The 26,069-nt window shown below is 36.3% G+C and overlaps 6 protein-coding genes across 7 annotated transcripts; 4 read left to right on the top strand and 2 right to left on the bottom strand.

Annotated features, from left to right (window-relative positions):
* The first annotated feature begins 208 nt into the window (after nt 1-208).
* On the top strand, nt 209-7,174 carry LOC18019802 (RNA cytidine acetyltransferase 2). The gene is made up of 26 exons (XM_006402760.2): nt 209-535; nt 649-740; nt 962-1,133; nt 1,252-1,374; nt 1,478-1,651; nt 1,750-1,860; nt 1,950-2,083; nt 2,174-2,267; nt 2,472-2,570; nt 2,660-2,796; nt 2,919-3,016; nt 3,492-3,615; nt 3,724-3,811; nt 3,890-3,989; nt 4,058-4,110; nt 4,404-4,580; nt 4,666-4,703; nt 4,832-4,925; nt 5,044-5,223; nt 5,320-5,425; nt 5,524-5,593; nt 5,669-5,816; nt 6,039-6,167; nt 6,250-6,375; nt 6,651-6,716; nt 6,811-7,174. The coding sequence occupies exons 1-26, from the start codon at nt 431-433 to the stop codon at nt 7,048-7,050; spliced, it is 3,078 nt and encodes a 1,025-aa protein (XP_006402823.1). The 5' UTR covers nt 209-430; the 3' UTR covers nt 7,051-7,174.
* A 5,400-nt stretch (nt 7,175-12,574) lies between these two features.
* On the top strand, nt 12,575-13,357 carry LOC18019801. The gene has a single exon (XM_006402759.2). The coding sequence runs from the start codon at nt 12,642-12,644 to the stop codon at nt 13,191-13,193; it is 552 nt and encodes a 183-aa protein (XP_006402822.1). The 5' UTR covers nt 12,575-12,641; the 3' UTR covers nt 13,194-13,357.
* A 3,370-nt stretch (nt 13,358-16,727) lies between these two features.
* On the top strand, nt 16,728-17,988 carry LOC18019800 (protein EMSY-LIKE 1). The gene is made up of 6 exons (XM_024157163.1): nt 16,728-16,979; nt 17,090-17,199; nt 17,310-17,370; nt 17,468-17,629; nt 17,713-17,796; nt 17,908-17,988. Exons 1-6 carry the CDS (start codon nt 16,728-16,730, stop codon nt 17,986-17,988), a joined length of 750 nt encoding a protein of 249 aa, XP_024012931.1.
* A 1,291-nt stretch (nt 17,989-19,279) lies between these two features.
* Nucleotides 19,280-20,722, top strand: LOC18019799 (protein EMSY-LIKE 1). Its single transcript, XM_024157159.1, has 7 exons — nt 19,280-19,467; nt 19,562-19,671; nt 19,748-19,880; nt 19,978-20,172; nt 20,256-20,336; nt 20,437-20,565; nt 20,651-20,722. The coding sequence occupies exons 1-7, from the start codon at nt 19,336-19,338 to the stop codon at nt 20,720-20,722; spliced, it is 852 nt and encodes a 283-aa protein (XP_024012927.1). The 5' UTR covers nt 19,280-19,335.
* Nucleotides 20,723-20,760: 38 nt separating this feature from the next.
* On the bottom strand, nt 20,761-23,402 carry LOC18019798. Of its 2 annotated transcripts, none has more exons than XM_006402756.2 (3): nt 22,962-23,402; nt 22,236-22,878; nt 20,761-21,983 (listed from the first exon to the last, which is right to left on the bottom strand). In XM_006402756.2, exons 1-3 carry the CDS (start codon nt 23,285-23,287, stop codon nt 20,967-20,969), a joined length of 1,986 nt encoding a protein of 661 aa, XP_006402819.1. In that variant the 5' UTR covers nt 23,288-23,402; the 3' UTR covers nt 20,761-20,966. The 2 variants fall into 2 exon arrangements, with proteins under 2 accessions (XP_006402819.1, XP_024012837.1); XM_024157069.1 differs by having other exon boundaries at nt 20,761-21,977.
* A 384-nt stretch (nt 23,403-23,786) lies between these two features.
* Nucleotides 23,787-25,353, bottom strand: LOC18019797. Its single transcript, XM_006402755.2, has one exon. It carries the CDS (start codon nt 25,151-25,153, stop codon nt 24,059-24,061), a length of 1,095 nt encoding a protein of 364 aa, XP_006402818.1. The 5' UTR covers nt 25,154-25,353; the 3' UTR covers nt 23,787-24,058.
* Nucleotides 25,354-26,069: the final 716 nt, after the last annotated feature.

Below are 26,069 nucleotides of genomic sequence, written 5' to 3'. Positions count from 1 at the left end.
GTTCGACCCTACCTGATGCGAACTTTTTTTAGTTTTTTCTTTTAGTGAAAAGGAGAAGATGGTCAAAGCTCAAAATTAATAATCTATGCCTTCCTTCATAAACCCTACTGCACAATTTTGAAACCCTAATTTCCGGTCGTTTTCATTTTTGTATCATCGTTTCCTTCAATTCTTCCTTTTCTACTCTTTTTTTTTTTTTTTGGATCGAACCCTTTTTTTCCTTCTTCTTTTTAACATACAACGTATCACATTCAATCAGCATAAATTATCCTAATTCTGAACTGAAAATTTAAAGAAATCGATTTCATCAGTTTGATTCTCACCACTCGAAAGCAAAAAGTCTTGCTAAAAAACTCAGTTTTCTGTTATTGATTGGGTTTTCTTCTGTGTGCTAAGAAGAAGTAGAAGGAAAAGAACTAGTGTTGCAAGAATGAGGAAGAAGGTAGACGAACGTATCAGGACTCTGATTGAAAACGGTGTCAAACTGAGACACCGTTCCATGTTTGTCATCATCGGTGACAAGTCTCGTGACCAGGTTAGGTGTTACATTTTTCGACTTTTGACTCATATCACTGATACTTTTGTTGGATATTAATTCTACAATTCTCTTTTGTTTGTTTGTGTGTGTGTGTGTTTCTTCCTTAACAGATAGTGAACCTCCATCATATGCTGTCAAAGGCAGTGATTAAGTGTAATCCGAGTGTCTTGTGGTGCTACAAGGACAAACTTGACATTAGCAGGTTTAAATTCTGAAGCTTTAGATCGTTCTTTTTTAGCTTTTCTGTTTGAATTTTGTCTTTTTTAATCGTCCTCTGGATAGTTAGGGCAGATTCTGATTGTCCTGAGTCAATTGAAAGTTGATAACTTTGTCATGAATGATGAAAGTCTGTTCGTGTATTGTTATTTTCTTGGTCAACAGAATTTTTCAGTGAGAGCTTTGCATTCTTCGTATTGTTTGCAGTCATAAGAAAAAGCGTTCGAAGCAGCTGAAGAGAATGAGGGAGAGGGGACAATTGGATCCAGAGAAACTTGACGCATTCTCGCGTTTGCTTGATGTGGGGAGAGTAACTCATTGCTTGTACAAAGATTCTGAACGAATTCTGGGAAATACTTTTGGCATGTGCATCTTACAGGTACTTTGAATTCTTCATATCTTGAATTAGTTTTCTCCATATTCATTACCAGATTACTGTCTCCTGGCCCTGTTTCATTTCGTGGGTGATAGTCAATATTTCTTCTTGCCAAATTCAGGATTTTGAAGCTTTGACTCCCAATCTACTAGCAAGGACTATAGAGACTGTGGAAGGTGGTGGGATGATTGTAATAATAATACGATCACTTGCATCGCTTACTAGTCTGTGCACAATGGTTATGGTATGAACCACAGGTTTCATACTCTTATTGTTTACTTTACGAAAAGGGGACAAAAACACCATCTAACTGCTGTTACATGAGTTTTTTATGTTTTTCATATTAGGATGTCCATGACAGATTCCGAACTGAGTCGCATTCTGAGGCTGCCGGCCGATTTAATGAACGTTTTCTGCTATCAATTGCATCATGCAAAGCATGCGTTGTCATGGATGATGAGTTGAATATATTACCGCTTTCCTCGCATATCAGATATATTACGCAAGTTCCAACAGAAATGGTAATCTTCATAGCGAAGTGAATTGAGTTCTTTGTGAGAAAATGTTTTTAAAATATTACTCAGTAGTAATAACTCTTCAATATTGTGTGCTACCAAAGGATTCCGAGGGGCTTTCTGAGGCAGAACGAGACCTGAAGAGTTTGAAAGATGAACTAAGTGATGATTTTCCAGTTGGTCCTTTAATCAAGAAATGCTGTACACTGGATCAGGTTCAAATCTATCAACTGTTTGTTGTCTTGCTATTGATCTTTCTTGTTCCATGGCTGATGTTAGCGGAGATTCTGCATTCTTTCTGTAGGGTAAAGCTGTTGTCACATTTTTTGATGCAATTCTGGATAAGGCGCTCCGTAGCATTGTTGCTTTGATTGCTAGTCGAGGGCGTGGAAAGTCTGCTGCACTTGGTTTAGCTGTTGCCGGGGCTGTTGCTGCTGGGTATATTTACTCCCATATTTTCTTCTTCTCTCCAGTAATTCTTCTGAGATGTTTGTTAAAATTGTTGGTATGTGTTTTATTTGCTCTTAGGTACTCAAATATTTACATTACTGCTCCAAGCCCAGACAACTTGAAGACATTCTTTGAATTTGTTTGCAAAGGCTTTGATGCACTTGAATATAAGGTACATCAATCTTTTTTCCTATAGAATATATTAATATAGCACTTGTTCCATTTCATTGAGAAGAACTTGCAGAGACTTGCATATTTATTGAGTTAATCAGTGAAGTAGACGTACTTTAGCTCAAGCAAAGAAGAAGAACCCATTAATCTGTTTTGCGATGTGGTCATATATGTTTCTTAAATACCTTTCACTCTCTCTTTAAAGGAGCACCTTGATTATGATGTTGTGAAAAGTGCGAATCCGGACTTCAAAAAAGCTATTGTACGGATAAATATCTTCAAGCAGCATAGACAAACTATCCAGGTTTCTTCATTCCTCAGTTAATTCATGTTCATTAAGCTGTGATTTGTGTCCGTCTCTGACTTTTCCTTGCTCTTGATTTTTCCATGCAGTATATACAACCGCACGAGCATGAGAAGCTCTCACAAGTAGAGCTGCTGGTTATTGATGAAGCGGCAGCTATTCCTTTGCCAGTTGTGAAGTCTTTGCTCGGTCCTTATCTAGTTTTCCTATCGTCAACTGTCAGCGGGTACGTGCAACATAATTTGATGATATCCCCATAATACGGGAAAGTTATATCCATCTTCTGGTTTTACTTCAGGGATCATCATGGTGCTAAATTTACCTGTTTCTTCTTCTTTTTGTTGAAAGCTATGAAGGCACTGGTAGATCTTTATCCCTGAAACTCCTCCAACAATTAGATGAGCAAAGCCGGGCTCCTGCTACTGGTCTTGAAGGCTCTCTTTCTGGTATCGAACTGCTGCTTCTTGCTTTCATTCTTGGATAGGAAAATTATTAGCGATTTTTTTAGAGGCCCCTTTATCATCCTTAAGAGGATAGACTCATCTTTCTTAATATCGTCGCTCAGATGCCGCTACGTATTGTTTAGGAAGGAAAAGTATAGTGCTTTCAGTTTAGCAGTGAGCTCAATCGTAATGATTTAGGTGGCAAAGTCATTTGAAGGCCAGTTGTTGTAGTCTTGGGGAATATATGTAAATGTTCTTTTTGAAGACCATGAGCTTTGTTTTCATTTCTTTCCTTAAGACGCCTGCAAATATTAATCTAAATTCCCTGCGAAGTAGCTTGCTTTACTAGTATATCTGATACATTCTTTATATGTAGTAAGGTTAATTTCTTTCGCATGGACTGTGTTTTGTGGTGCCTCTAGTTGATGTGAGTCATTATTTTGGAGAATTCTCTGACTCTCTCAAGTTACTTTGGTAGGTTGCCTTTTCAAGAAGATAGAACTTAATGAGTCTATTAGATACGCTTCTGGAGATCCAATAGAATCCTGGCTTAATGGCTTACTTTGCCTTGACGTTGCTGCTAGTCTGCCTAATCCTGCATGGTTCGCATATATTACTGAAATTTTATAATGTCTATTGTCCTTTCTTCTGGTAATTTCGTCTAGAAATGTTTTTAATCGATTTGTCTTTTCTTTCTTCTTTTTGTGTAGCCATCCTCTACCAAGTCAGTGTGATCTGTATTATGTCAACCGAGACACACTCTTTTCTTATCACAAAGATAGTGAATTGTTTCTACAGGTATTGGGTTGATTGGGATCCTACATTCTTTTGTTACCTTTGTTTTGACAATAAAAATAATATAAGTGCATCCTACAGAGAATGATGGCGCTATGTGTCTCTTCTCACTACAAGAATTCTCCTAATGATCTTCAACTGCTGGCTGATGCTCCTGCTCATCATTTGTTCGTGTTACTTGGTATGCAATTTTTCCTTTTCCTCACGTAGTTTACCTTTAGACCTTTGCCTAACTGCTTTTAAACACAGGTCCTGTTGATGAGTCACAAAAGAAACTTCCTGATATACTCTGTGTTATCCAGGTATAGATTATTGCTTTTTATTCTGCCCCGTAGAATTACTATTATAAGCTGATCACTAACCTGTTTGGTCTGTTGAAACACCTAAAACGGTTGGAGTTTTATTTTTATGTTCACATTGACCTAGATCAGCGAATCATCAGTATTCATGAAAATGGACTTATAAAGATTAAATTATCAGCTATCAAATTGTTTTAACTGTTCCTTGCCACAATTTGTGGAAAATCATAGTTTCTAGCTTGTATCGTTTTTTAGACGTGTGGGATCTTAAGCATCAATGTGATTGTTATATACAGGTCTGTCTCGAAGGACAGATATCTCAGAACTCAGCCCTCAAAAGTTTAAGGGATGGTCATTCACCACATGGAGACCAAATTCCATGGAAATTTTGTGAACAATTCCGGGACATTGAATTTCCACATCTTTCTGGTGCTCGGATAGTACGCATAGCAGTCCACCCTAACGCCATGAAGGTAATGTATATATTTTCTGCTCATATTTTACCTGTCCAGTTAGGTTTTGTGTGCGATTAACAAGTTTCTGAGTGTCTTCTTGTAGATGGGATATGGTTCTGCTGCAGTTGAACTCTTGACCAGGTAAATTCATGAAAATGTGCATACTTGTGCATCCCATACATTACGTATATCAATGTTATGTTCTGTCTGAGGTCATACTCTTAAACAAATAGGCTGCTCTTCCTTACTATACTGATTGACATTTGCAGATATTTTGAGGGTCAGATTGCTCCTATCGCAGAAGCAAATGATGAAGCTGATGTAGAGCAATCACCCATTAGAGTTACTGAGGCTGCTGAGAAGGTTTCTGGTTTTTCTATTTGTATACTTTGGATTTTTCTAAGTGCAGAATCTGCTACTTCTTTTAAGTTCAGTAGTATAGTTATTTGTAACCATGCTTAGTTGATTCCTTTTCTGACAGGTCTCTATGCTCGAGGAGCAAGTCAAGCCTCGCACAAATCTTCCACCTCTATTGGTTCCACTCCATGATCGACGACCTGAGAGGCTCCACTACATCGGTGTCTCCTTTGGGCTTACTTTGGACCTCTTCCGGTTTTGGAGAAAACATAATTTTGCTCCATTCTACGTTAGCCAAATCCCAGTTGAGAATACCTCCATCCTTTTCCCTTGATTGCTTTTGCGATTCCATTTCTAGTAGTGGTTTTGTAACACTGATTTTTCCCTGTGCTTGGATCAGAGTGCTGTGACTGGTGAGCACACGTGTATGCTTCTAAAACCTTTAAAGACTGACGAACTAGAAGTCAGCGAGTCGGAGTTGGGGTTCTTTGCTCCCTTCTATAAAGGTTTATTGACTCTTTGATCAAGAACTGAACTTTCTTCATCTGCCATGTGTATCATTATTCTTGTTTAATGTTTGACAACTTTTTTTTGCTTTGTTCAGATTTCAGGATAAGGTTCTCTAAGCTGTTGAGTGATAAATTCAAGAAGATGGACTACAAACTTGCAATGAGGTAAGCATTCTTGTCATTAGTTTTCGGAAATATCAGTTTCATATTATTATTTATTTTGTATCATTCTTTCTGCAGTGTCTTAAACCCCAGGATCAATTTCTCGGAGGTTGATTCTTCAGGGAATTCATCAGAAGGATTTTTGAAGACACTTGACGGTATACTTTCTCCATTTGATATGGAGAGGCTTAGAGAATATACCAACAATATGACTGACTTCAATCTGGTTAGATTTCTTTTCTGAGAACTAAATTTACATTTTTGGAATGGTCTCTTCGAACCAATTTATATCCAAAAGGCCAAAACACATTGGAGGTTGAAATGGTGGCGCAGAAGTAAAACCAAACGGTCTACCATATAAACTTGTTAAAATAGATTTAGATCAATACCAACTGCTTTCTGTTTCTCCTTCTATTTGTAACCAGTTTCATTGTCTTATCGTTGAAAGGTTTATGACATCTGCAAAACACTGGCACATCTGTATTTTCAAGAGAAGCTCCCTGTATCACTGTCATACGTTCAAGCATCTGTATTGTTATGCTTGGGATTGCAGGAGTCGGAGTTCTCTAGCGTCGAGGTAATGTGCTGTTACTCTCATTTGCGTCATTATGTTTCACCACGTCAAACCTGCAAACACATTGAATGTTGGATTTTTGCAGAGACAAATGCAGTTGGAGAGGGGACAGATACACTCTCTTCTCTTGAAGGTCGGAAAAGAGTTATACAATTATCTGAACGGAATTGCAGCAAAGGAGATTGAATTAACACTCCCTCGTTTGAAAAGGGTAAGCTCCATTATGTTTTTCCTCAGTAGTTGATCCATCAATTATGATCATAAGAATACACATTTACGAAACCGAGAACAAAGTTTGGATCTTTGATGCCCATTGCTTTGTGTGCTACATATGGTTTAAAGTCTGAGCACTCCTGAGAGAATTAAGACTAAAACTTTCAAGTTATTTTCATAGTTTGGTGTTTAAAATTGGATAGTGAGTGTCATCTGTTTTGGTTTTTTAGAGGTTATATTTTGTATAGGCTAATTTACGGTTCATGGCTGCAGAGAGTGCTTGAACCATACAATGTATCGGTCGATGATGATCTCAGGGAAGGAGCAAAACAAGTCGAGGTAATTCTCCTACCTTCCCGTTCCCGTGTAAAAATGTTTTATATGTATTGCTTCGGTTATAACTTTGACGAACTTGTCCTCGTGTGTTTAAAAGGAACAAATGATGGAGAAGAAGATTGAAGGATCGATGGATCCAGAGCTTCAACAATATGAAATTGGGGACAAAGAAGCAGAGGCTCTGCAACATTCAAAAATCCCTTCAAGTGGTATTATCAGTGTTAAATCTAGCAAATTGAAGGATCAAAATGGAGTTGATAGATCCACCAAAAAGAGAAGCAATGATAAGCATTCTTCTTCCTCAAAATCCAAATCTTCCAAGAAGAGAAGAGCCTAATGGAGTTTTTTTCTTCTAATTATAACAATGATCAACACAGTTTTGAGCATGAGCGATAAAATTTTATAATCAGAAATTTTGGTTTATATCCGTTGTAATCTTAATATATATATTTATTTTTAATCAGAAATGACTAAAAGATTAAAGAAATCAAGTATTTTTCGTATTTCGTAAAGAAGTTACATGATTTTTTAGATGTTTCATTAATCTGTGTTGGTTAAAATTATAATTTTAAGAAAACGGTAAAATATTAAGAGATGTATATTCAGGTGTAATGTTAGAAACTTAAAATGCACTCCAAATCTCCAAATTAAACATTTGGAAGTGTATGGTTTTGCTTAGATCGAGTCAGAGGAGGTGGATACAATTGATGATGATGAGCATGTGCAAATGATTGAAATTTGGAAGGGATATGATGTAATGAAATATGTTCAATGATTATGATCACTTTTATTTCAATTTCTTCTATGACTTAACAAGCTTCTCTCAAACATTTTCAGCTTATTACGCTAGCTACAGCTTTTAATAGACCAAAGCTTCACGTATATACCTTTGATGGTGCATGACGAAAATAATAATATATGTCAAATATTTTTTTTTCTTGGGGTAAAATGACTGATTCAATTTTGTTGTTCCAGCGATTTTAAGTTTTAACCAAAAGGCATTAACTTTCACAATAAAACACAGACACAGACCCGGATCGATGAACGATAATGCTAAATCGCAAATTTAACTAATAGACTAGGCAAAAAAAAAAAAAACTAATAGACTAAGACGAATTTGATCTACACGTTAAACTCGGTCCCATCAAACATTTTACAAATAAGATTATAAACTAGAGATGAAGATCATTATATCAAATCTCTAGAAATTAGAATTATGTATCCGTCCCGTTTTGAATGGATAGTGTTTAAATCTTTAATGATTCGATATGTTGGTTACCCATATTTTTAATGCATGTAGAAAAAAATTATGGTATTCCTGTATACTAGTCTCCGTTTTTTAATTCTTTTAAGACACTGTTACCTAATAAAATAACATTTAAATTGACCAAAAAAAATAGATGTGTGGGTACTCTATTTTTGTTATGTAGTATATATAAAACATAAGAACAAAAATTAATTAATGTTATAATTAAAGGTCTATCATGAAAACAAATAAAGATCTGACAGAAAATACCAAAATTCAGTAGTTTTGGTATTTATGATATTCATATATCGGTATTCTTTTCTCCCACATATAGTTATATCGGTGTTCATAGCTAAATTTGGGCTGGGTATATATTCCACCTCTAAGATTAATTTTTTTTGAATTGAAATATTCCACCTCTAAGATTAATGCACTGGTATGTTTATATTTCACATATAATGAAGTAGTTTGATATTATTAGTTTATTACATGGAACCTACTTATTAACAAAAGGTAAAAGTGAATGATAGAAGAAGAAGAAGAAGAAGAAGAAGAAGAAGAAGAAGAAGAAGAAGAAGAAGAAGAGAAATCAAAATTGATAGAAGGAGTAGCAGTTGCAAGTTGCTAAAAGAAAGATACCAACTCTTTCATCTTCTGTGTCATCTGTGGATTCTCTTCACGCCTTGCTGATGCACTTTGGAGACGCCTCTTTCTTACCTTTTCTTCTTCTCCACTCTCTTCCTTTTTTCTCTGCTTTTTAATTCCTACTTGTTTACAAATTAAAAAAAATATATATATCTAATATAAATGGCGCTCAATCACTTCATCAAATACTTATTCTGAAGATTGAAACTGATCAGGTATATTAATCGAAGTAAGCTAGGATTACATTAGTAAATACATGCATGGCTTTACAAGATTCAATGAGAATTAAAACCAAAATAGATTCACTGAGAACATCCATGTCGGCATTGAGTGATAAATATATAATCTTGAGTTCAAACTGATTCTGGTCATAGACTTAGACTTAGGAGTATCCCAAGTTTGAATTATTTTAACTGTGTAAATTTCATATAGGCCTTTAAAGTTTAATCGGTTACTCAAAGAGCTGATTTAGGCCTGGACAAAAAACCCGGATCCGAATATCCGAACCGGAACCGAACCAAAATGGAGGTACCGAATTCAAACCGAAATTTTTTTAAAAAATTCGATGGATCTTAAACTCTTATACCCGAAGAACCGGAACCGAACTAGTACCGAACAGAGAACCGATTGGGTACCCGAATTATCCAAAGTATAATTATATATCTTTCTAAATATTAATTTTTTTTAATATTTTTGATATTTGGTATATATTTCTGGTTTTACAGATATATTTTTTTTATTTTTGGGACTTTTGGGTATATTTTTAAGTTTTGATATATATATTTTTGAATTTTTGTTATTAAAAAAATGTGAATCGAATTAAAAATTTGAGGCAAAAAATCCGGATCCGATTATCTGAACCGGACCCGAACCAAAATTTATAAAAATATCTGATGGATCCTAATTTTTTCTACCCGAAATATCTGGAACCGATTGGTTCCGAACCGAAACCGAACCGAATATCCGAATGCCTAGGCCTAAGCTGATTAATTAAGTTCGTTAATTTAATTTAATATTTACCTTTTGTAAAGAAAAGCAGTATCTTAGAAAAACAATAGTAAATGATTAGTTTTTGCTTCCACAATCCAAAAAGGAAAATCGGATTTTACGCGTAAATTTGCATGAATCAATATATGTGCTGTTGACCTGTTGTCTTACAATAAGGCATTATTTATGAACATATATATACCACAAACAATCCTAACCTCTTTTTTGGTGGAACTTTTAACTTCATTTTTTTTTTTGGTAACAATTAAAATATTTAGCAATAATCTACAACTTTACCAAGTGATTAAAAGCCAATATTACAATAAAATTTTGTGATTATTTAGCAAATTTCCCATATTATGACTAACCAAATTTCTACGATGTTAAATATATTAAAATTAATTATTATATAAAATAATTTAAATGATATAATAAAAACAACTTTAAAAGGAAGTTATTATAAAATAGCGGGGGGGGGGGGGGAAAGAGTAAAATTGTTTAAGCTTCTAATTTTTGGTATTTTCACCCAGGAAAAAAATATATAAATAATTAGATTAGTAACAGAGTATCAGTCATATATATTAAATAATACAGTGGATGTGCTCTGCATGTGTGTTTTGGTCCATCTCTTAGTGTAAGATAAAATCCAAGAAAACAAGAGCTCCAGAGATTCAGGTGGCCGATCAACTGGAAATCAGCCACTTTAATTTCTTGTCTAATTTCTTTTTTTGTTTTGTTAAGCTAATTTTTTTTTCAGGTATACAAAAATATTTAATCATCTGTGTGATATCTTTTTATAATATTTTTAGACCATAGCCACATTGGAGTTATGATTTTAAGTTAATAACAAATAAATAGTTGTTGTTTGTTTTATATATCCTCGGTCTTTGAGGTTTTCAGCGAAGCTTAAGCCTTAAGCGCCGTTCGCGGCTGTCTGAAAAATGAAAATCAGACGACAAAGATATACTTTATTTATTATCCACAAACAAATAATGCTATATATTTAAATTATAATTTAAAATTAGAGATATCGTCTTATAGTTTTACCGTATGGCCTTGTCAGTAAAACATTTCAAAGTTACAAAAAACTCCAAATTTTTTCATACATAATGATATTGCAAAAAAAAGGAATCCAAAACAATTTTTTAGCAAAACAATTACAGTCAGTATAGTACCAAGGCATAGATACATCTGTTACAAAATTTTGATTAAATTTGGATAAAAATTGCGTATCACAAAAAATTAATCATAGTGTTTGTTTCAAGATTACTCCTCTGAGTTTTATTTAATAAATGCGATCAAGTAATACAGTAGTACATGCATACGTAATTGACGATATATGATTGTGTGTAGTAGACATGTGCTTATTGGGATTTGTTTGGCTTCAAGAACCCCTAAAAATTCCTGAAACTGTTTCAAGATTCCATGACGACAAGGACTTTTGGCCTAATTTGCATTGATCCGATTGCCTAAATTTAATCCCTTCGTAGATCCAAATGAACACCAGCCAACAAAATTAATAATTCAATAATTTAATTCTATTTAACTACAACCATTATTATTATAAAAGTAAATTCATTAATATTTGTTGGCTGATACACACAAATAAACAACCTATTTGAGTACGTCATTTTAATTATGTTGGCATTATGCCTCCAAATTTTTAGCTTTTACGTTTTCAGCCAATGAAAGTGGTAGATTTTCCAATATAATAAAGCAGTGTTGTTGATCCGATCTAAGTTTGGGAAATGTGGGAATTTGGTTGAAGTTAATGAAGAGTGTATAAACTAGGATTTATAGGAGAAGTTGTAGGGTGAGGTTTGGTCTTATTCAAATCACCAAACACACTCCACAAGCTAAGCTTATCTATTATATTAGAAAGACATAATCACGTCTACCTATAAAATATTATAGATTCTTCAGAAGGTTGTCTGCGTTTGTAGTAAACTAAATTAGATTCGCAGAAGTGAAACATGAAGTGGCGAATCTGAGATTACAAAACAATAGTAATATATAACGACAAATAAAACATAGGAAATGTTTGGTTTCTTTAACCTTACGCAATGTTTTAATTAGTTTGAACTCTTCCCGATACCTAATTGGGAGTTGAAAAACGCAGTCCTCAGCCAAACCCGTTTGTGGCTCACTCTACTTCTTGTGTTGCGCCACACATATACATAGTTTTTCTTATAATTATTTTAAAACAAAGTAAACTTATGAAAAATCGATTTAATATAAGTAACTACAGAAAATAGTTAAGAATTTTTAAAGGAAGAAAAATAAGAGATTTTAATTTTTGTTTTTTGTTAATCATCATTTTGATGGTTAATACCTTCACCAACCAACAGACGTCTGTTTTTTTTGTTTAACTTGTTACCGATTTGTAAAATGATTAAGAGTTTCATGAGTGAAAATGGCCGTTTAATTATCAATCTCGAGAGATATAATAATATTTGTGAACATATGAAAAACCACAAAGGTAGATGTTGTATCTATAAATAGATTACGTGTGTGTGTCGATATATGTATGCTAATTAAAACAAAATTTATTGTGGTTCACAATCTATTTTGCGTGTCCATCCTAATCCACAACTTAACTCAAATCAAACCTAAATTAGCTTATCAAGACTTCTCTTCTTATTTAATTATTTTTCTCTAGAAAAACATTTTCTCGATGATATAACACTGGAAATAACCGATACATTCTTTAACAAAAACATATAAAATAACCAATACATCAAGAAAATTCTTCGTACTTTAACTTGGTGGAAAACTCTACGGAAATTTACATTCGCATTACAAAAAATATAAAAACAAAACCAAGACTATTCACAGACACAATCATATTCAGAGAAAACCAAAATTACCTAAACGCCCACTTGTCCAAAAACTTTAATTCAGAAATAACACGGAAATGAGTGGCAAAAAAGTCAAGTAAATCCTTTATAAAGTCCCGCGAGTGTTGATCACTTTAATGCATAGAGAGAAAAAGAAAACACAAAGTAAGTGTGAGAAATAGAGAGAAATAGTCTCTCTTGAGTCTTTAAATCATGCAGCTGAAATCAGCACCATCATCTTCTTCTTCTTCTTCTTCCTCATCTTCATCTTCATCCATGAAACTCAAAACCCTAATCCAAAATTTCCTCGCACACCCTCTCTACCGTTTCCTAAGAGCTCTCTCTCGAGCCAAGTCAATCTTTCTAGAGATCTCTAAACACAACAACAGCAAGAAACGAAAACTCATGATGTTTTTCCCAACAAATGCTTCAAAGAATCAACGCAAAATATTTTTTGGATCTTTCAGATTGCATTACAACTGGTGTTCCTCTGATGTTGTTCCTGTCCCTCAACCCTTCCCTTTTCCTGTCTCTGGCATCAATGGTGAAGAAGATGACGAGTCTAACCTCTCTGGTTACCTCGAGTGGCTCGAACACAAGAAAGTCGATGATGTGGAAGAGATCAGAAATATTTCAGCAGCCGATGATGATGATGATATTGATCACTTGGCGGATATGTTCATCGCTAATTGCCACGAGAAGTTCTTGCTCGAGAAAGTCGAGTCCTACAGAAGATTTCAAGAAATGTTAGAAAGGGGTTTGTGAATTATCAGAGGTGAAACATAGATTTTTGAATTTTTTGTCTTATTAATTAATTAATAATCATGCCGTAAAATCTTAGCTAGTTGATGATCTGATAATATACCACAAGGTGGTGAAAGTTGTATCTTGAAAGTTTTGGGGGTAATGTTCTAGAAGGTGAGTCTTTATGGGTGTTATCAGTGAAAGATTTGATACTGTAAAAACAAAAATTTGTTGTTGTCCATCTAATTGGGCACATCTAGTTAAGTTGTGAATTCTGATTACTGTTTGGTAAACTGCGTCCAACTTGCCCTATATACTTTGTTAAGTAAACGAGAATTTAATAAACATAAGAATTACATAAGATATATTGATTAATGATTATTGAAGACAAGACAAGAAAATACCCTCACTGGAATTTTATCGAACAAATCTCGAGAAAAAAATATCTAAAGCAGAATTCACTGTGCCTTCTCAACTACCCATATATCAAATTTTCACCTAATTTTGGACTTTAGAGGACTATATCAGTATCTTGACCCAAAAAAAGAGAGGACTATATCAGTATATTGTGGTTCGTGTAATTACAATAGTCATTTCTCCAAGTGATTAGATGAATCTATAATATGATAAGAGTCGGAGAAGTAAACAGTTTTCCCATATAATGTAGCGATATGCACCGTAAACATCAAATCAGATGAAGGTTAGTTATTGTAATAATATATGTTTTTTTGGGTAACACTACCAGAAAACACAATATTAACAACGAATTTTTACAACGATTTATTTTCGTTGCAATTTTACGACGAATTAACAACGAATTCGTCGTCAATTCGTCGTAAATTCGTCGTAAATTTACGACGATTTTACAACGAATAATAATTTTATTTAATTAAAAAATAATCGTTGTTAATTCGTTGTAAAAAATAATAATCGTTGTAAAATTGTTGCACATTTACAACGAATTAACAACGAACAATTTTTTTATTAAATAAAATCAAATATTCATTGTAAATTTGTTGTAAATTTACAATAGTTTTACAACAAACTCTTATTTTTTAAGTACATTTTACAAAATTATTGCAAGTTTTCTATTATTGAAAAAAATCTTTTCTCCTAAATACTATAATTGTAACTTCTAAAATCTTATTATTTCATGTTTACTTTATATAAATTTTATGTTGATTTATTAAATTTTCACATAAGGAGTGTATATATAATTTATTACAGTATGATCATATATAATTTATTCAAAGTTAACAACGAATTACCGATCATTCGATGTAAATTCGTTGTAAATCTATTTTTTTGTTTTTTTTTAAATTAATAACGAAATTACAACGATTTATCTTAAAATCGATGTAAATTCGTCGTTAATCAAAATTAGAAAACTCCCACATCGGTGGTTTGACAAAATTTCTTATAGTATATATATAAAAAACTCAACACTAATATATAACAAGTTCAGTAATCCATCTTCACCGCCGGAGTCATCACCACCACCACCGGAGGAGCCACCACCGCCGGAGGAGCGACCACTACCGGAGCCACCACTGCCACTGGAGGAGCCACCACTGCCGGAGGAGCCACCATCGCCGGAGGAGCTATCACCACCGGAGCCACCATCGCCGGAAAAATAATAAAATCGTTGTAAATTCGTTGTAAAAATTAAAAAAAAAAATTAAAAAATCGTTGTAAAATCGTCGTAAAATAAATAACTAAAAATAATAAAAATAATAAAAATCGTTATAAAAATAAAAAAAATATAAAAATCGTTGTAAAAAAAAATATATATATATTAAAAATCGTTGTAAAATCGTTGTAAATTAGCGACGAATATAAATCGTCGCTAATTACAACGAATTTACGACGAAATTTGATTTACGACTATCGATTTACGACGATTTGATTTTCATCGTAAAATCGATACAAACACTCATTTACAACGAATATGGTTGCTGTAAATGAGGTGTTTTCTTGTAGTGTAAGAATATCATACAAAAATACTGGGAAAATAATATCATAGATCGATTTATGTAATAGCTTCAAAGTTTACCAATCTTTTTCCTTAAAAAAATACCACTTTACTGGATGCAACAAATACATTATTTTTTTGTTAAAGTGCAACAAATACATAGCTTAATTGTTCAAAAAAAATAATACATAGCTTAAGACTTAAGTGGTGTGTTTAAAAGAAATATGTCATTAATGTTACTTATAAAACGATGGAGCAAAGTAGTATTTCATATATAAACTTGATCTAAACATTACGATACATCATACGTGCGATTCCCTTTTTCAAATGTTTGTATAGACGTCCATTATTGTACTGAAAAGGGACATATATTACCCAGATATTATTTTCTAGAAATTAAAATGATACAAAATGGTAAACTAAAAATATCTTAAATTAAACTTAAACAAAATTGATTTAGTATATATGTGTTGTAACTGGTTACATATCTTGCAAATCTAGGCTGACAACAAAGGAAAAAATCTTGCCATTATAGAGTACCTGCATTTTCTGAATTCTAGAAATCTTGCAAATATATGTTGAGTACTCGCATTTTAATTATACAAATAAATTATCCTTGTGATTCTGTTTAAAGATGGCGTACTTGTCATATATAAACTCTCAGCCTTAACGATATATATCCGTAACTAAGAATAAGTTTATTTGGAGAAGTATAGAAGCCATCTAATTAGTAGCATGTAGCCTGGATTGCTTGTGGTTTTATATTTTAACTAAACCTGATGAGTTCTAATGGATACTTTTCTTCCATTACTTTATTTTCTTCCAAATTCCAATATTCTATTGAGGAGGAAAAAAAATAAATAAAAAATTGTCTTTAGTTCAAAAACTTCAAACAACAAAGTACCAGACTTTATGCGTTGATACTTTGATTATTGGCTTTTAGCTATGTATTTATTTGGCAAAATACATATATTTTTTAGTTGGCCTTTGTATCGAGACTCAAAATTAAGTAATTTTTTTTTACAAGAACAAAAAGATATTTAGTTTCTCACTTTGTTACTAGTTCTCTTGTTTGTTGACCATTAAACAGTCTAAAATTAACCCGTAGAAAGAAGTGACTCATTGAAGTAAACTGTACAAGTATTGTTAGTTTGTTACACAAGCCCTACCTTGTTCCACAAGTCGTATATATCTCGCTTCTTCCCCAAAATCTTCACGCTCTTCTCTCACTCACCTCTGCAACACATTCTTGCGCCAGAGATTGTTCGAGCTTTCCTCTCTCTAATGGCGGATGAGAATGCTAAACAACCAGATCCTCCCGCCGGTATGTCTGTTCAACTGAATCCTCCCCGATCGGCTTGCTTGTAACATTTCGATCACGATCTTCATTAATTAGGGTTTTCGAGTAGGATTAGCTAGGTTTTCGGAATCCTCTGCTTTTCTTTTTCTCTTCTCTCTCTCTGCCATTGATAGAAACGATTGATCGTAAGGGTAGTTTCCTTGTCTGTGAACCGAGCGATCTTGATTCTGTTACTCCTCGTGATGCAGATGATCCAAAGTTTCTCCCAATAAAGAAGAGAGCAATGGCTGAAAAATCAGTTGCTGGGTATAATAACAGAGTCCCCGAGTCAAAGCCAGACCCCGATTCCGAGTCCGAGTCCGAGTCCGAGTCCAGCGATAGCGATAGCGATGACTATGACGATGACGATGACGATGAAGATGGGATGTATCTGTTAGGAGAAGATTACAGCAAAAATACTCTCGTAGAACTAAAGAAAAAGGCTTTATACTCTGTTCTCCGTGCTTTCAGAGCAGAAACCTCGACAACAACAAACGTAAACACTTTCTCTCTCTCGTGTACTCTGCTTCTCGTCATTGAATCTTTCCTCTTCTCTGATTTCATTCGGGTCTTAAGGGTTGTGTTTTTGTGTATCTTGTTGTTCAGAAGAGGACTCAGATCATAGAAAATCTGATGAACCAATGGAACATTGCTGAGGAAACACTTGTCTCTTTGGAGGATAACATTCAGAAAGAACTTTTTGCTCAACAACAAAGGTATATATATATATATATATATATATATATATCCTTTCATCAAAAAGCATTTGACTTTGAAGATGTTAATCACTCCCTTTGTTTAAAGATCCCATTTTTTGTTTCCTCAGGGTTGATTCATCTGCGCCTGATAACAAGGGGATAGTAAAACCGAAGCCAAGGACCATATTTGTAAGGCAGAGAAGTAGACAAACTCTGATTTGACTTGTTATGAAAAAAATCCCATTTTTAACTTTCATTTCTCTTTTATCTTCTCTGTTTGCTTTAGGAGGAAAAGAAGGAAACTTTGATTCCGACTTCTGTTGATAGATTTGGCTCAGGCTGGGGCAGTGTTGATCCCGAGTCTCTTATTGGAAAATTGGTCAGTGTAAGAATGCCTGGTGAAGATCGTTTTGAAGAATTCACGATCCAAATATATGACGCACAACAAGTAATAAACCCTTTCTTGCTTCTCCCATTGCCTTGTTCTCCAAGGAGCAATTTTAAGTAAAACCTACTTTGCATTCTATCCAGGAAATGCATCGTCTAGAGCCCGTATACGTAGAGTCGGATGCAATGAAGATAGATGAGATGCTAAACTGGGTGGATTTGAGAGAGGTAATACAGAAAACTGATATATATATATATATATATATATATATATATTATCATCTCCTTTCATCGAATAAGAAGATGAAAATCTTATATCTCAAACTGATTTATCTGCAGATTCCGCCTGAAGAGATCATGTGGGAGGGTGGAGAAAGGCCAAATTTTGATTCCACCTACGATTGTTTCCCTCGCCGATGATTACATTTTTGAGATCAATGATTAGAAGCAACTTTGATGAGGTAACTTTTTCCAACACACACATTCTCAGAGAAACTCTTAAACAGTATAAGAGAAACTTACCATTGAAACTCCTGCTTTCGGTGCAGGACAATGGTGAGAAGAGAGACTGACCAAAACCCTCTTATGCACTTGTTAGAGGTCTTTGAGTACTTTGTACAGTCACTGAGCACACTTTTCTTTTTGGTGTTGTTTTGCTGGAATTTAGAGAAGAAACGGGTCGGTGTAAAGTGTAAACAAGATTTCAGTAGCTTCTTTTGTTGTGAATAGTTGCATCATTAACAAAAAAAACTTGATTTTACTAGTTGATCATTGAAGTAGCTAGCTCACCACCTCCTTGAATTCTTGTTCGTGCGAGAAAATAGTTAAGTATTGAAATACCTCTTCTCTTCCTTTTCACCGGCCTCTCTCTTTAACAGAGGTTTCTTCTTCCTCACCCCTTCTCTTTTGAGGATTCTTCCTCTTGTGTCGTCAAGTGACAGTAATTTCAAGTATTAAAAATTGTTCGTTGTCGTAAAAAAACAAAAATGTTCGTTTGTGAAATTAAAATGAACAGAATAAATATGCCTAACCACATATTAATTCTCGAAATTTGCTACTATCGAAACAAAGAAAGAAGAAATTTGCTATTATCAGGTATCCGTCAATACTATTCCAGTATATCAATCTAAACAGTAATGACTATTGGTTAAATGAAGTTTAGATTTATTGCAGTTTAGTTCGTAATAACTCTATATTCTTTAACTTTTTAAATCACCTGACCTGAGTAAAGAAACTGCTGACGTGGCAGTACTTAATCCCGATTAAGTCAAGTTTATCAAAAGCCCAACAGCAACAAGCCCTACTTTCTAGTCTTTCTTCCACAACAAGTTTACTTTCTTTACATTTCCCTCGTAAACCCTTAGGACTTTCACGTCAAAACAAAATCCATAATCTCGCTACTCTTCTCTCTGCAACATTATTGGAGATCGTTCTCGTTCTCTGCAACTTTTTAGGGTTTCTCTCAAGATTCATCAAGAAGAGAAGAAGAACACCATTCTCGGCTTCCTCTCTTCGCTTGGTTCTCTACAATGTCGGACGAGAAAGATCAAGCCCCAAATTCTCCACCCCGTAAGTCTGTTCAATACTTTCTGATGCTTCTCGATCAATTAGGGTTTTAAGGTTTCGGATTCCTCTGTTTTCATCTTCTTTCTCCCTCTCTCTTGTTCTCTCCCACTGACGGAATTGACTGATCGGTGGTGATGTTCTGGTGATCTAGATTCCGTTGCAGAAGAATCAACGGGTCTCACTGGGTCAAAAGCCGAGACTATGTCGAGCAATAGCAATTCCGATGATTTCTTCTTCCACATGAGCAAGAAAAATAATCTTTACGAACTCCAGAGACAGGCTTACTATGATGTTCTTTACGCCTTCGCGGCAGAATCTTCTGCAATATCCAGCGTAATACATCGGTCTAATCTTTCATGTTTCTTATCCACTGATTCGGTTCTCGTTCTCGGAGGTTATGCTCATAGCTCATGTTCTGATTTTTCAGCCTGGGATTACGATCATCAAGGAACTGAAGAAAGAATGGAACATTACCTACAAAATTCATAACTTTTTTCAGGAAGAAATCAAAGCTGATCCACTGGTCCAAAAATTGAGGTATCCAAGCTTTTACTACCATAAAGATGTGATCTTCTCTCCTTTCTTCTCTGACCTTTCTTCTCTGTTTATTCAGGAGAATATCACTGGCTTCCGATGACAAGGAAAAGCAGAAAGTCGCTGCAGCCGAAGAACAGAAAACTACTGCTGTACAAGGCACTAAATTGAAACCCCGTCTGATTTTGAAAAACGACGACCTACTCCAATTGGTAGGTTTTGTAACATCATCTCTTTCCAAATCCTGTAGCCAACAACTCGATTTGGCTTTAACTTCCATTGTGTTTTTTTTCTTTTCTGTTTGCTTAGCTTGAAAAGCTAAATGTAGCTCCTACAAAGATGCCAAAAGAAAAGGCAAAACCGAGTTCTTTTCCTGACGATTCAACTATCCTCAGCTGGGGCCAAGTTTCTCCTGCGTCTCTTGTTAACAGATGGATCAACATAAGAATGCCTGGTGAATCTGATTACACTTCATTCCTCATCGAAGAGTATAACCCCAAAACGGTATAAATATCTTCATGTTCCTTGTGTTGTTTTCATCAGCTCAGGTCTACGCCATTCTAAGAAATGTTGTTTCCAATATACAGGAAATGCACTACCTGGTCACTGCTCCAAGCAAAAACGATTTGGTTGACCTTGACCCGTGCAATTGGATTGATATCAGACATGTAAAATCAAAATTGTTGCATGTCTTTTCTTCCAAGATTTCTATTTTTTCCTTAACTTTTTCCAGAAGCTTAAACCCCTGAGATCTTAAACTCATTGCAGTTTCCGGCAGAAGATGTTGTATGGGATGAGGAACATCCCGGGTTCCCATCACGTAAAGGCTTTCTTAAACCAGGCGAAACTATCTTGCACGCAACCAGTACAGCTCGAGAAAAGAAGCAACTTAAGGAGGTATCTTGCAAAACAGCTCCAGCAAAATTTCTTAAGATGCTAAACACTTCACTGACACATTTTTGTTCAATAAACCCTCTGATAGGTTGGAAAAACTGCCAGTGGGATTCCTATTATTATGAGAAAGCTTGATAAGGGAAAGTCTATATGCACATGAGCAAAGTCTCCACAGCAGTAGGATGTAGAGATGGCAGATGGATGACAACAATCCAGACCGGAACACTCTTATAACCTTGTTTGAGATCTTTGGTTCTTATACAATGAATAAAAACACATGCTACCTGAAACTAGCAAATTCTCCTTTGTAAACAAGATTCCAGTACTTCTTTGTACATGACTGCCTTATAAACTTGTTAGCAGATTCTTGATCCTATGGAAGAATAGTTAAGTGTTGCAATGATTCATAGCCTCCTTGAACGCTTCTTTGGGCGAGCTGAAGAACCTGCCTCCTTTTTACTAGTTTCGATGCCCCGCTTTGCCACCATAGGAGAAGACGGGGCAGCGCTTCTTTTAGAGGCGGCGCTACTGTTTTTCTTTGCAGGACTACCCTTTTCAACTGTTGGCTTCTTCCCGGTTGCTCGTTTCTGACTTCCTGCATCACCTTTGTCATTCTTACTGTTACCTCTTCTCTGTTCAGCTCCTTTCTTACCATTAGAGGAATCTGCCTTCATTGTCTCTATCACAGTTTCAGACGAAGAAACCCCTTTCATTCTCTTTAGAAAACTAGCAGCACTTTGCTTTTTTGATCCACCATTTGTGTTGTTACCTTTCTTTTCTTGATCGGTTTTCTTCGGCTCAGAGCTATCGTTTGAAGACCGGCCTTTACTAGGGAGACCAGCATTCAAACTGGTCTTAACGTTTCTGTTTCCGACTTTTTTAGCTGTTGAGCTTGTTCTCCCTCTAGCCATCTTCTTGGAAACAATAGGTTCCTGATCTTTGTCAGAGGTTTCAACTTCCTCGTCAGCCTCTGAAGCTGGACTCTCATTCATTGATGGAACTACTTTAGTCTTTTTCTTGAACGGTTCGGCGACTGACGCTGAAGATTTAACAGCCAAGGAACTACGTTTCCGACAAGCTGTAATAGGCACTGACATTTTCGGTCTTAGAGACAATTGAGGTGAAGAGACTGTGACTTCCTCCTTAGACGTCACCAAAGATTCCTCTTTTGGTGGTGAGGTTTGTTTAGGAATCTTGAGAGTCGTCATCTGTTTCTTGATGAGTTGGTTAAGCTCCTTTGCAGAGTTATACTCAGAAGATTGCTCGCCACAAAAAACCCTCGCATTGTTGATTAGTAGCAGTAAATCTCGAAAAAACTTGCTCCTGGAGCTTTCGTAATAACCTTCTTCCACACGAGTTCGAATCATCTCAAAGTCTATGTGCTGTCTTATTATCATCTCGTACCCAGGTGTTTCCTGCAGCTTCAGAATCAAACAAGACATTAAGACAAGCCGTATGATAGTAAATTTATCTTGATACTAAACTCTAAAATAAAGACTGCAGATTATAGTTCATTTAAAAAAAAAAAATTATCAGTAATCATTTGCTATTGTGTTTCGGTCATTATCAATTTGCCAAGATAAAGTTGTAACCAAAAACATGGAATTTAAGTTGCTTTTTTATAAAACGATATTTAAATCGTTGTCAAAAAAAAAGGGACTTTTAATTTTTACCTGGCTCTCGAGCCGGCGCGAAAACAGGGAGCCGCGCGAAAACAGGGAGCCAATGGGGTGAGTCTGAAGAATCTCGATGATATCAATTAACGGCCGAGATTCAATCGGGATTCTATTGACGGTCAGAGATTGATCCTCGTTATCCGGTTGGTATTGTTCTACCGTTTCCTTTCTCGGCAAGCTCACCGAGCTCTGCACATCACTCGTTTCTTTCGCTTCTTCTTCTCCCTTCGACTCGTTCATTGACTCAACAAACTCGGGCGAGTCATTTCCCTCTCTTCCTGAGTCTGCTCTACCCGAGTTCCCCGCCGATTCCTTCGCCACGCTCTCGCAACTTCCTTTACCCGAATCCTCTCTGGCCGGTTTCTCGTCTCCGCCGAACCGGTTCGGTTCTTCGTCCACTGGCTCGACGATTTTCCAATCTCGGTTTGTGTTCTCCGATCCGGTTCCGAGACTGTTGTCCTTCAGACATGGAGAACTAGGCGGCTCGGTGACCGGGACGCCGGAGCCGTTACTCGATTCACGGTGGATCTCTTTCGTCTCGGCGATTTTACCTAGATCTGAATTCTCGGTTTCCTTCTCCGACTCCTTCAAGCTCTTCTCTCTCTCATCTTCCAATCTCTTCACCTTCAACTGCAAGGACCTGCGTAACAAAATCCCCCGATTCAAAAACCAAGGTGATGCAAATCTGGAAATCGAAATCAGAAAGGGCCGTGCGGAGATTACGAGATGGATAGATCGTAACGTTCGACTTCGCGACGGAGCTCATCGACACGGAGCTTTCTCAATTCCTCAAGCCAGGGAACGGAAGAGATCTCGGCGACGGTTTCTCCATCAGCGGAAGAGAATCGTCGCTTGATGTGGTTGTACCTGTGACGACAGTCGAAGGCGGTGAAGGTACGAAAAGCGGAGTTGTGTTTCTGGATTTCGGCGGCGACGGAGTCCCATGAATCAGTACCGTAACGGTGAACGGCGCAGGCGAGGAGGAGCTCCTCCCATGTGCTCCATGTTTGTGTCTCTCGACAATTTTCGTCGTTTTCCGGTTTTGCCATTGACACAGACAGTAAAAATTAAAAGGTTTTTATCGTTAAAAAAGGAACAGAGTGGATTTGCGCTTATTGTCACTTCTCCAATTTGTAAATGGTTCGTCCTCCACTAAAAGACCTTTGGAACTGATTAATTTTTTATTTTAATTTATTTTTGGTTATTGGTTTTGGTTCGTCGGATGAAATAATTTCGTTGATAAAGTGTTCGTACAAGGCGCACCGATTGAGAAAATGTTAAAACAACTTTGCTCGTTTTGTCTTATCATGTAGTGGGCCGAACCTTAACCACTGGACTGGACTCATGACCGATTTGGAAACCAAATACCCCAAATCAAGAGTGTCCAATTCTGTGTTTATCGAATCATGCAAGTGCACCAAGCTGTGGCACTAAGCTCTACCAAATAAGTGCAAAAATCTTCTGATTCAAAATCCATATGATTCGATCTAATCCAACCACACTTGCCCTTGTAGTACATTCAAGCTCATTGCAAACAAGAATAACCAATCAAAGCTTTACATTGATGGATATAATGCTAATTCAAATCACGTCATTTCAAGTTCAAAACACAATCTTTCCCATATTAAACTCTAGCAATTTCATGGAAAGATCCAAAAACAAGTTCTGCAAATCTTTTTTTTTAAAACAGAAATTTAACGCATATATACAAAAGCCATAGCTAAATTAAGAAGAAGAAGAAGAAGAAGAATGTAGTGCAGTTCGAATAAAACTTTATCTAAAGCTCAAGTTCATGGCGAGTACCAAACACCATCGAAGCTTCAAGCAGCTCCTTTCAAGGCTTTCTTCAGCTCTTCTGCCACGTCACCCTCTTCCTTGTTTTTCTTCCCGCCGTAATCCGACGACGCTCTCTCGCTGCTCCACCGGTCAGCTCTCGATCTTCCGTTGTTGCTGTTATTGCTGCTCCTCTCGGATTCTCGGTACTTTGAGTGCGATCCGTAATCTATCGTCGCCGGCGAGAATGGACGGACGTTTGCTATTACTCCTCGGAGATCCTCGACGGCTCTCTTCAACTGTCTATTCTCTGATCGAAGCTCCTCGAGAGCCAAAGACACCTCCGCCACTTCTCCACTTCTTTTCGGTAGACCCGGACCCGAAACAGAACCCGGGTCGGTCTTTGATTTGGGCTCTTTAGCATCTGAGCCGTCAACGTGTTCGATCCCTATTTTATTCATCACGAGAAAAGGGAATCTCCTAAGAGAAATCGCAGCCGTTGGATCAAAATCTCGCCTTATCTCCGTTGGAACCCTAACGCCCCACCTGAAATTCACGACGGCGCGTCCTCTCACAGGCAAAGACGTCCTAGCCGCTACCTCGACGCCGGTCAGCAACCCGGCGATGTCTCCGGCAGAAGTCGAAGGCAAAACCGTGACTTTTCTAAATCCACCGCCGCATCCGTTGACCGCCGGCGAATCCACCACCTCGATCGAGGAATCCTCCTCCGAAACAGATCCGTTGATCGGATTGATCAGATTTCCGTCGAAGCCAGACGAAGAGTGAGACTTTTTGATTGAGAAGTCGCCGAATTGTGGTTTGAAGTGAAGCATGAAGCTAGGGTTACCTTTATTACCGAGGAGGTTGAATTCGGCGCTCATGAGCATGGAGCTTGAGATTGGCGACCCGAAAGATCCGGTTCCGGTTTTGACGATTAGGGAGAAAGGGTTCCACGAGTCGTTTGGACGGTAAGCGATCTTGAGAGATGGCCCAGATTCGAAGAAAGTTGAGAGATTGAGACTGAGCTCTTTGGATTCTCCGGCGACGATTCCAGATTGAAACGGTAAACCTAAGATGCTTAGAGGAACCTTAGCCCTGAAAAGAGGCTTCTGTTCCTCCCGAAACTTCATCGACGCCTTCATCTTCTTCGCCGCACAAATCCCCAAATTCAAAAATCGAGAAAAGAAATTGATCAATTTTCCAAACAAGTTCCTACGGAGAGTGTAGTGATCTAGTGGAAAATTTTATACGAGTTTCAGAGACTCTTTCTACTACTAATCTAAAGGGAAATTTTCATATATCTTATTTTTTAAAGAAAAACTCAATGGAAAAGTTCCAATTTTCTCCTAAGAATTGGAAATTTTGTAATATTGTTATCTTTTGTGGTTGGACATGAGGCTAGAGGCTCCAGAGGTCAAGCCTTTTCCGTTTTTACCCTCGTGTTATAAAAAGAATAACGGTTAACACCTGCTGGTCTGTGCTGTAATTATATGCAAGTCACAAGGCGAAAAGATAAGGCGCGTAAATGCTTAAAATGAATGGTGGACAGATCCCTGGTGTTTGGTTTCTTTTGTTTCTGTTCTGCTTCTGTCGTTGCTGTGTTTATTTTGTATCCGTTATACGTGATAGATAATATCAAGCCCGTAAAAAATTGGGCCAAAGTTTATACTAATGAGGCCTATAAGCTTAAGCTGCTCTCTTGTTTATTTCTCTCGCACGCCGTTTGTTTTGTTTTTTTGGGCCTTTAAATTTTTCAAATAGATTTTAAGAGAGTGAAAAGGGAATAACTAAACCCTTTAGCGATGGCTGATGAAGAACCTATGGGATTCTTTTCTTTCGTGCACATTTAGAGATGAACCTGTTCATTTATCTTGACTAGATAAACATATTTGAATCTGCATATATGACTAGATTACCATACTTATATCTGTATATATTTTATCCTCCCTTTTTTAACATTATATATGTGAGAGTTTAAATGTTAAGTTGGTTCGTCATTGTAGTTCATCCATTGTAGTTGCAGTAAGAAGTAAGGTCTATAAGGACATTACAGTAATT

Source organism: Eutrema salsugineum, unplaced genomic scaffold (genome assembly GCF_000478725.1).
Source record: "Eutrema salsugineum unplaced genomic scaffold, Eutsalg1_0 scaffold_19, whole genome shotgun sequence".
Lineage (NCBI taxonomy): Eukaryota > Viridiplantae > Streptophyta > Magnoliopsida > Brassicales > Brassicaceae > Eutrema > Eutrema salsugineum.
This window is presented reverse-complemented; position numbering and strand designations above follow the sequence as displayed.

Bases quoted from the DNA above. Each gene is read 5' to 3' on its own strand.
- LOC18019802 (XM_006402760.2), top strand. From the start codon at position 431: ATGAGGAAGAAGGTAGACGAACGTATCAGGACTCTGATTGAAAACGGT. The intron at 4,704-4,831 runs GTAAATTCATGA...TGACATTTGCAG, and splicing joins GCAGTTGAACTCTTGACCAG to ATATTTTGAGGGTCAGATTG. The intron at 6,717-6,810 runs GTAATTCTCCTA...TGTGTTTAAAAG, and splicing joins AAGGAGCAAAACAAGTCGAG to GAACAAATGATGGAGAAGAA.
- LOC18019801 (XM_006402759.2), top strand. From the start codon at position 12,642: ATGCAGCTGAAATCAGCACCATCATCTTCTTCTTCTTCTTCTTCCTCA.
- LOC18019800 (XM_024157163.1), top strand. From the start codon at position 16,728: ATGGCTGAAAAATCAGTTGCTGGGTATAATAACAGAGTCCCCGAGTCA. The intron at 17,200-17,309 runs GTATATATATAT...TTGTTTCCTCAG, and splicing joins CTTTTTGCTCAACAACAAAG to GGTTGATTCATCTGCGCCTG. The intron at 17,797-17,907 runs GTAATACAGAAA...ATTTATCTGCAG, and splicing joins ACTGGGTGGATTTGAGAGAG to ATTCCGCCTGAAGAGATCAT.
- LOC18019799 (XM_024157159.1), top strand. From the start codon at position 19,336: ATGTCGAGCAATAGCAATTCCGATGATTTCTTCTTCCACATGAGCAAG. The intron at 19,468-19,561 runs GTAATACATCGG...CTGATTTTTCAG, and splicing joins AATCTTCTGCAATATCCAGC to CCTGGGATTACGATCATCAA. The intron at 20,337-20,436 runs GTAAAATCAAAA...AACTCATTGCAG, and splicing joins ATTGGATTGATATCAGACAT to TTTCCGGCAGAAGATGTTGT.
- LOC18019798 (XM_006402756.2), bottom strand. From the start codon at position 23,287: ATGGCAAAACCGGAAAACGACGAAAATTGTCGAGAGACACAAACATGG. The intron at 22,879-22,961 runs GTAATCTCCGCA...TTTGTTACGCAG, and splicing joins CGTTACGATCTATCCATCTC to GTCCTTGCAGTTGAAGGTGA. The intron at 21,984-22,235 runs GTAAAAATTAAA...TTGATTCTGAAG, and splicing joins CGCGCCGGCTCGAGAGCCAG to CTGCAGGAAACACCTGGGTA.
- LOC18019797 (XM_006402755.2), bottom strand. From the start codon at position 25,153: ATGAAGGCGTCGATGAAGTTTCGGGAGGAACAGAAGCCTCTTTTCAGG.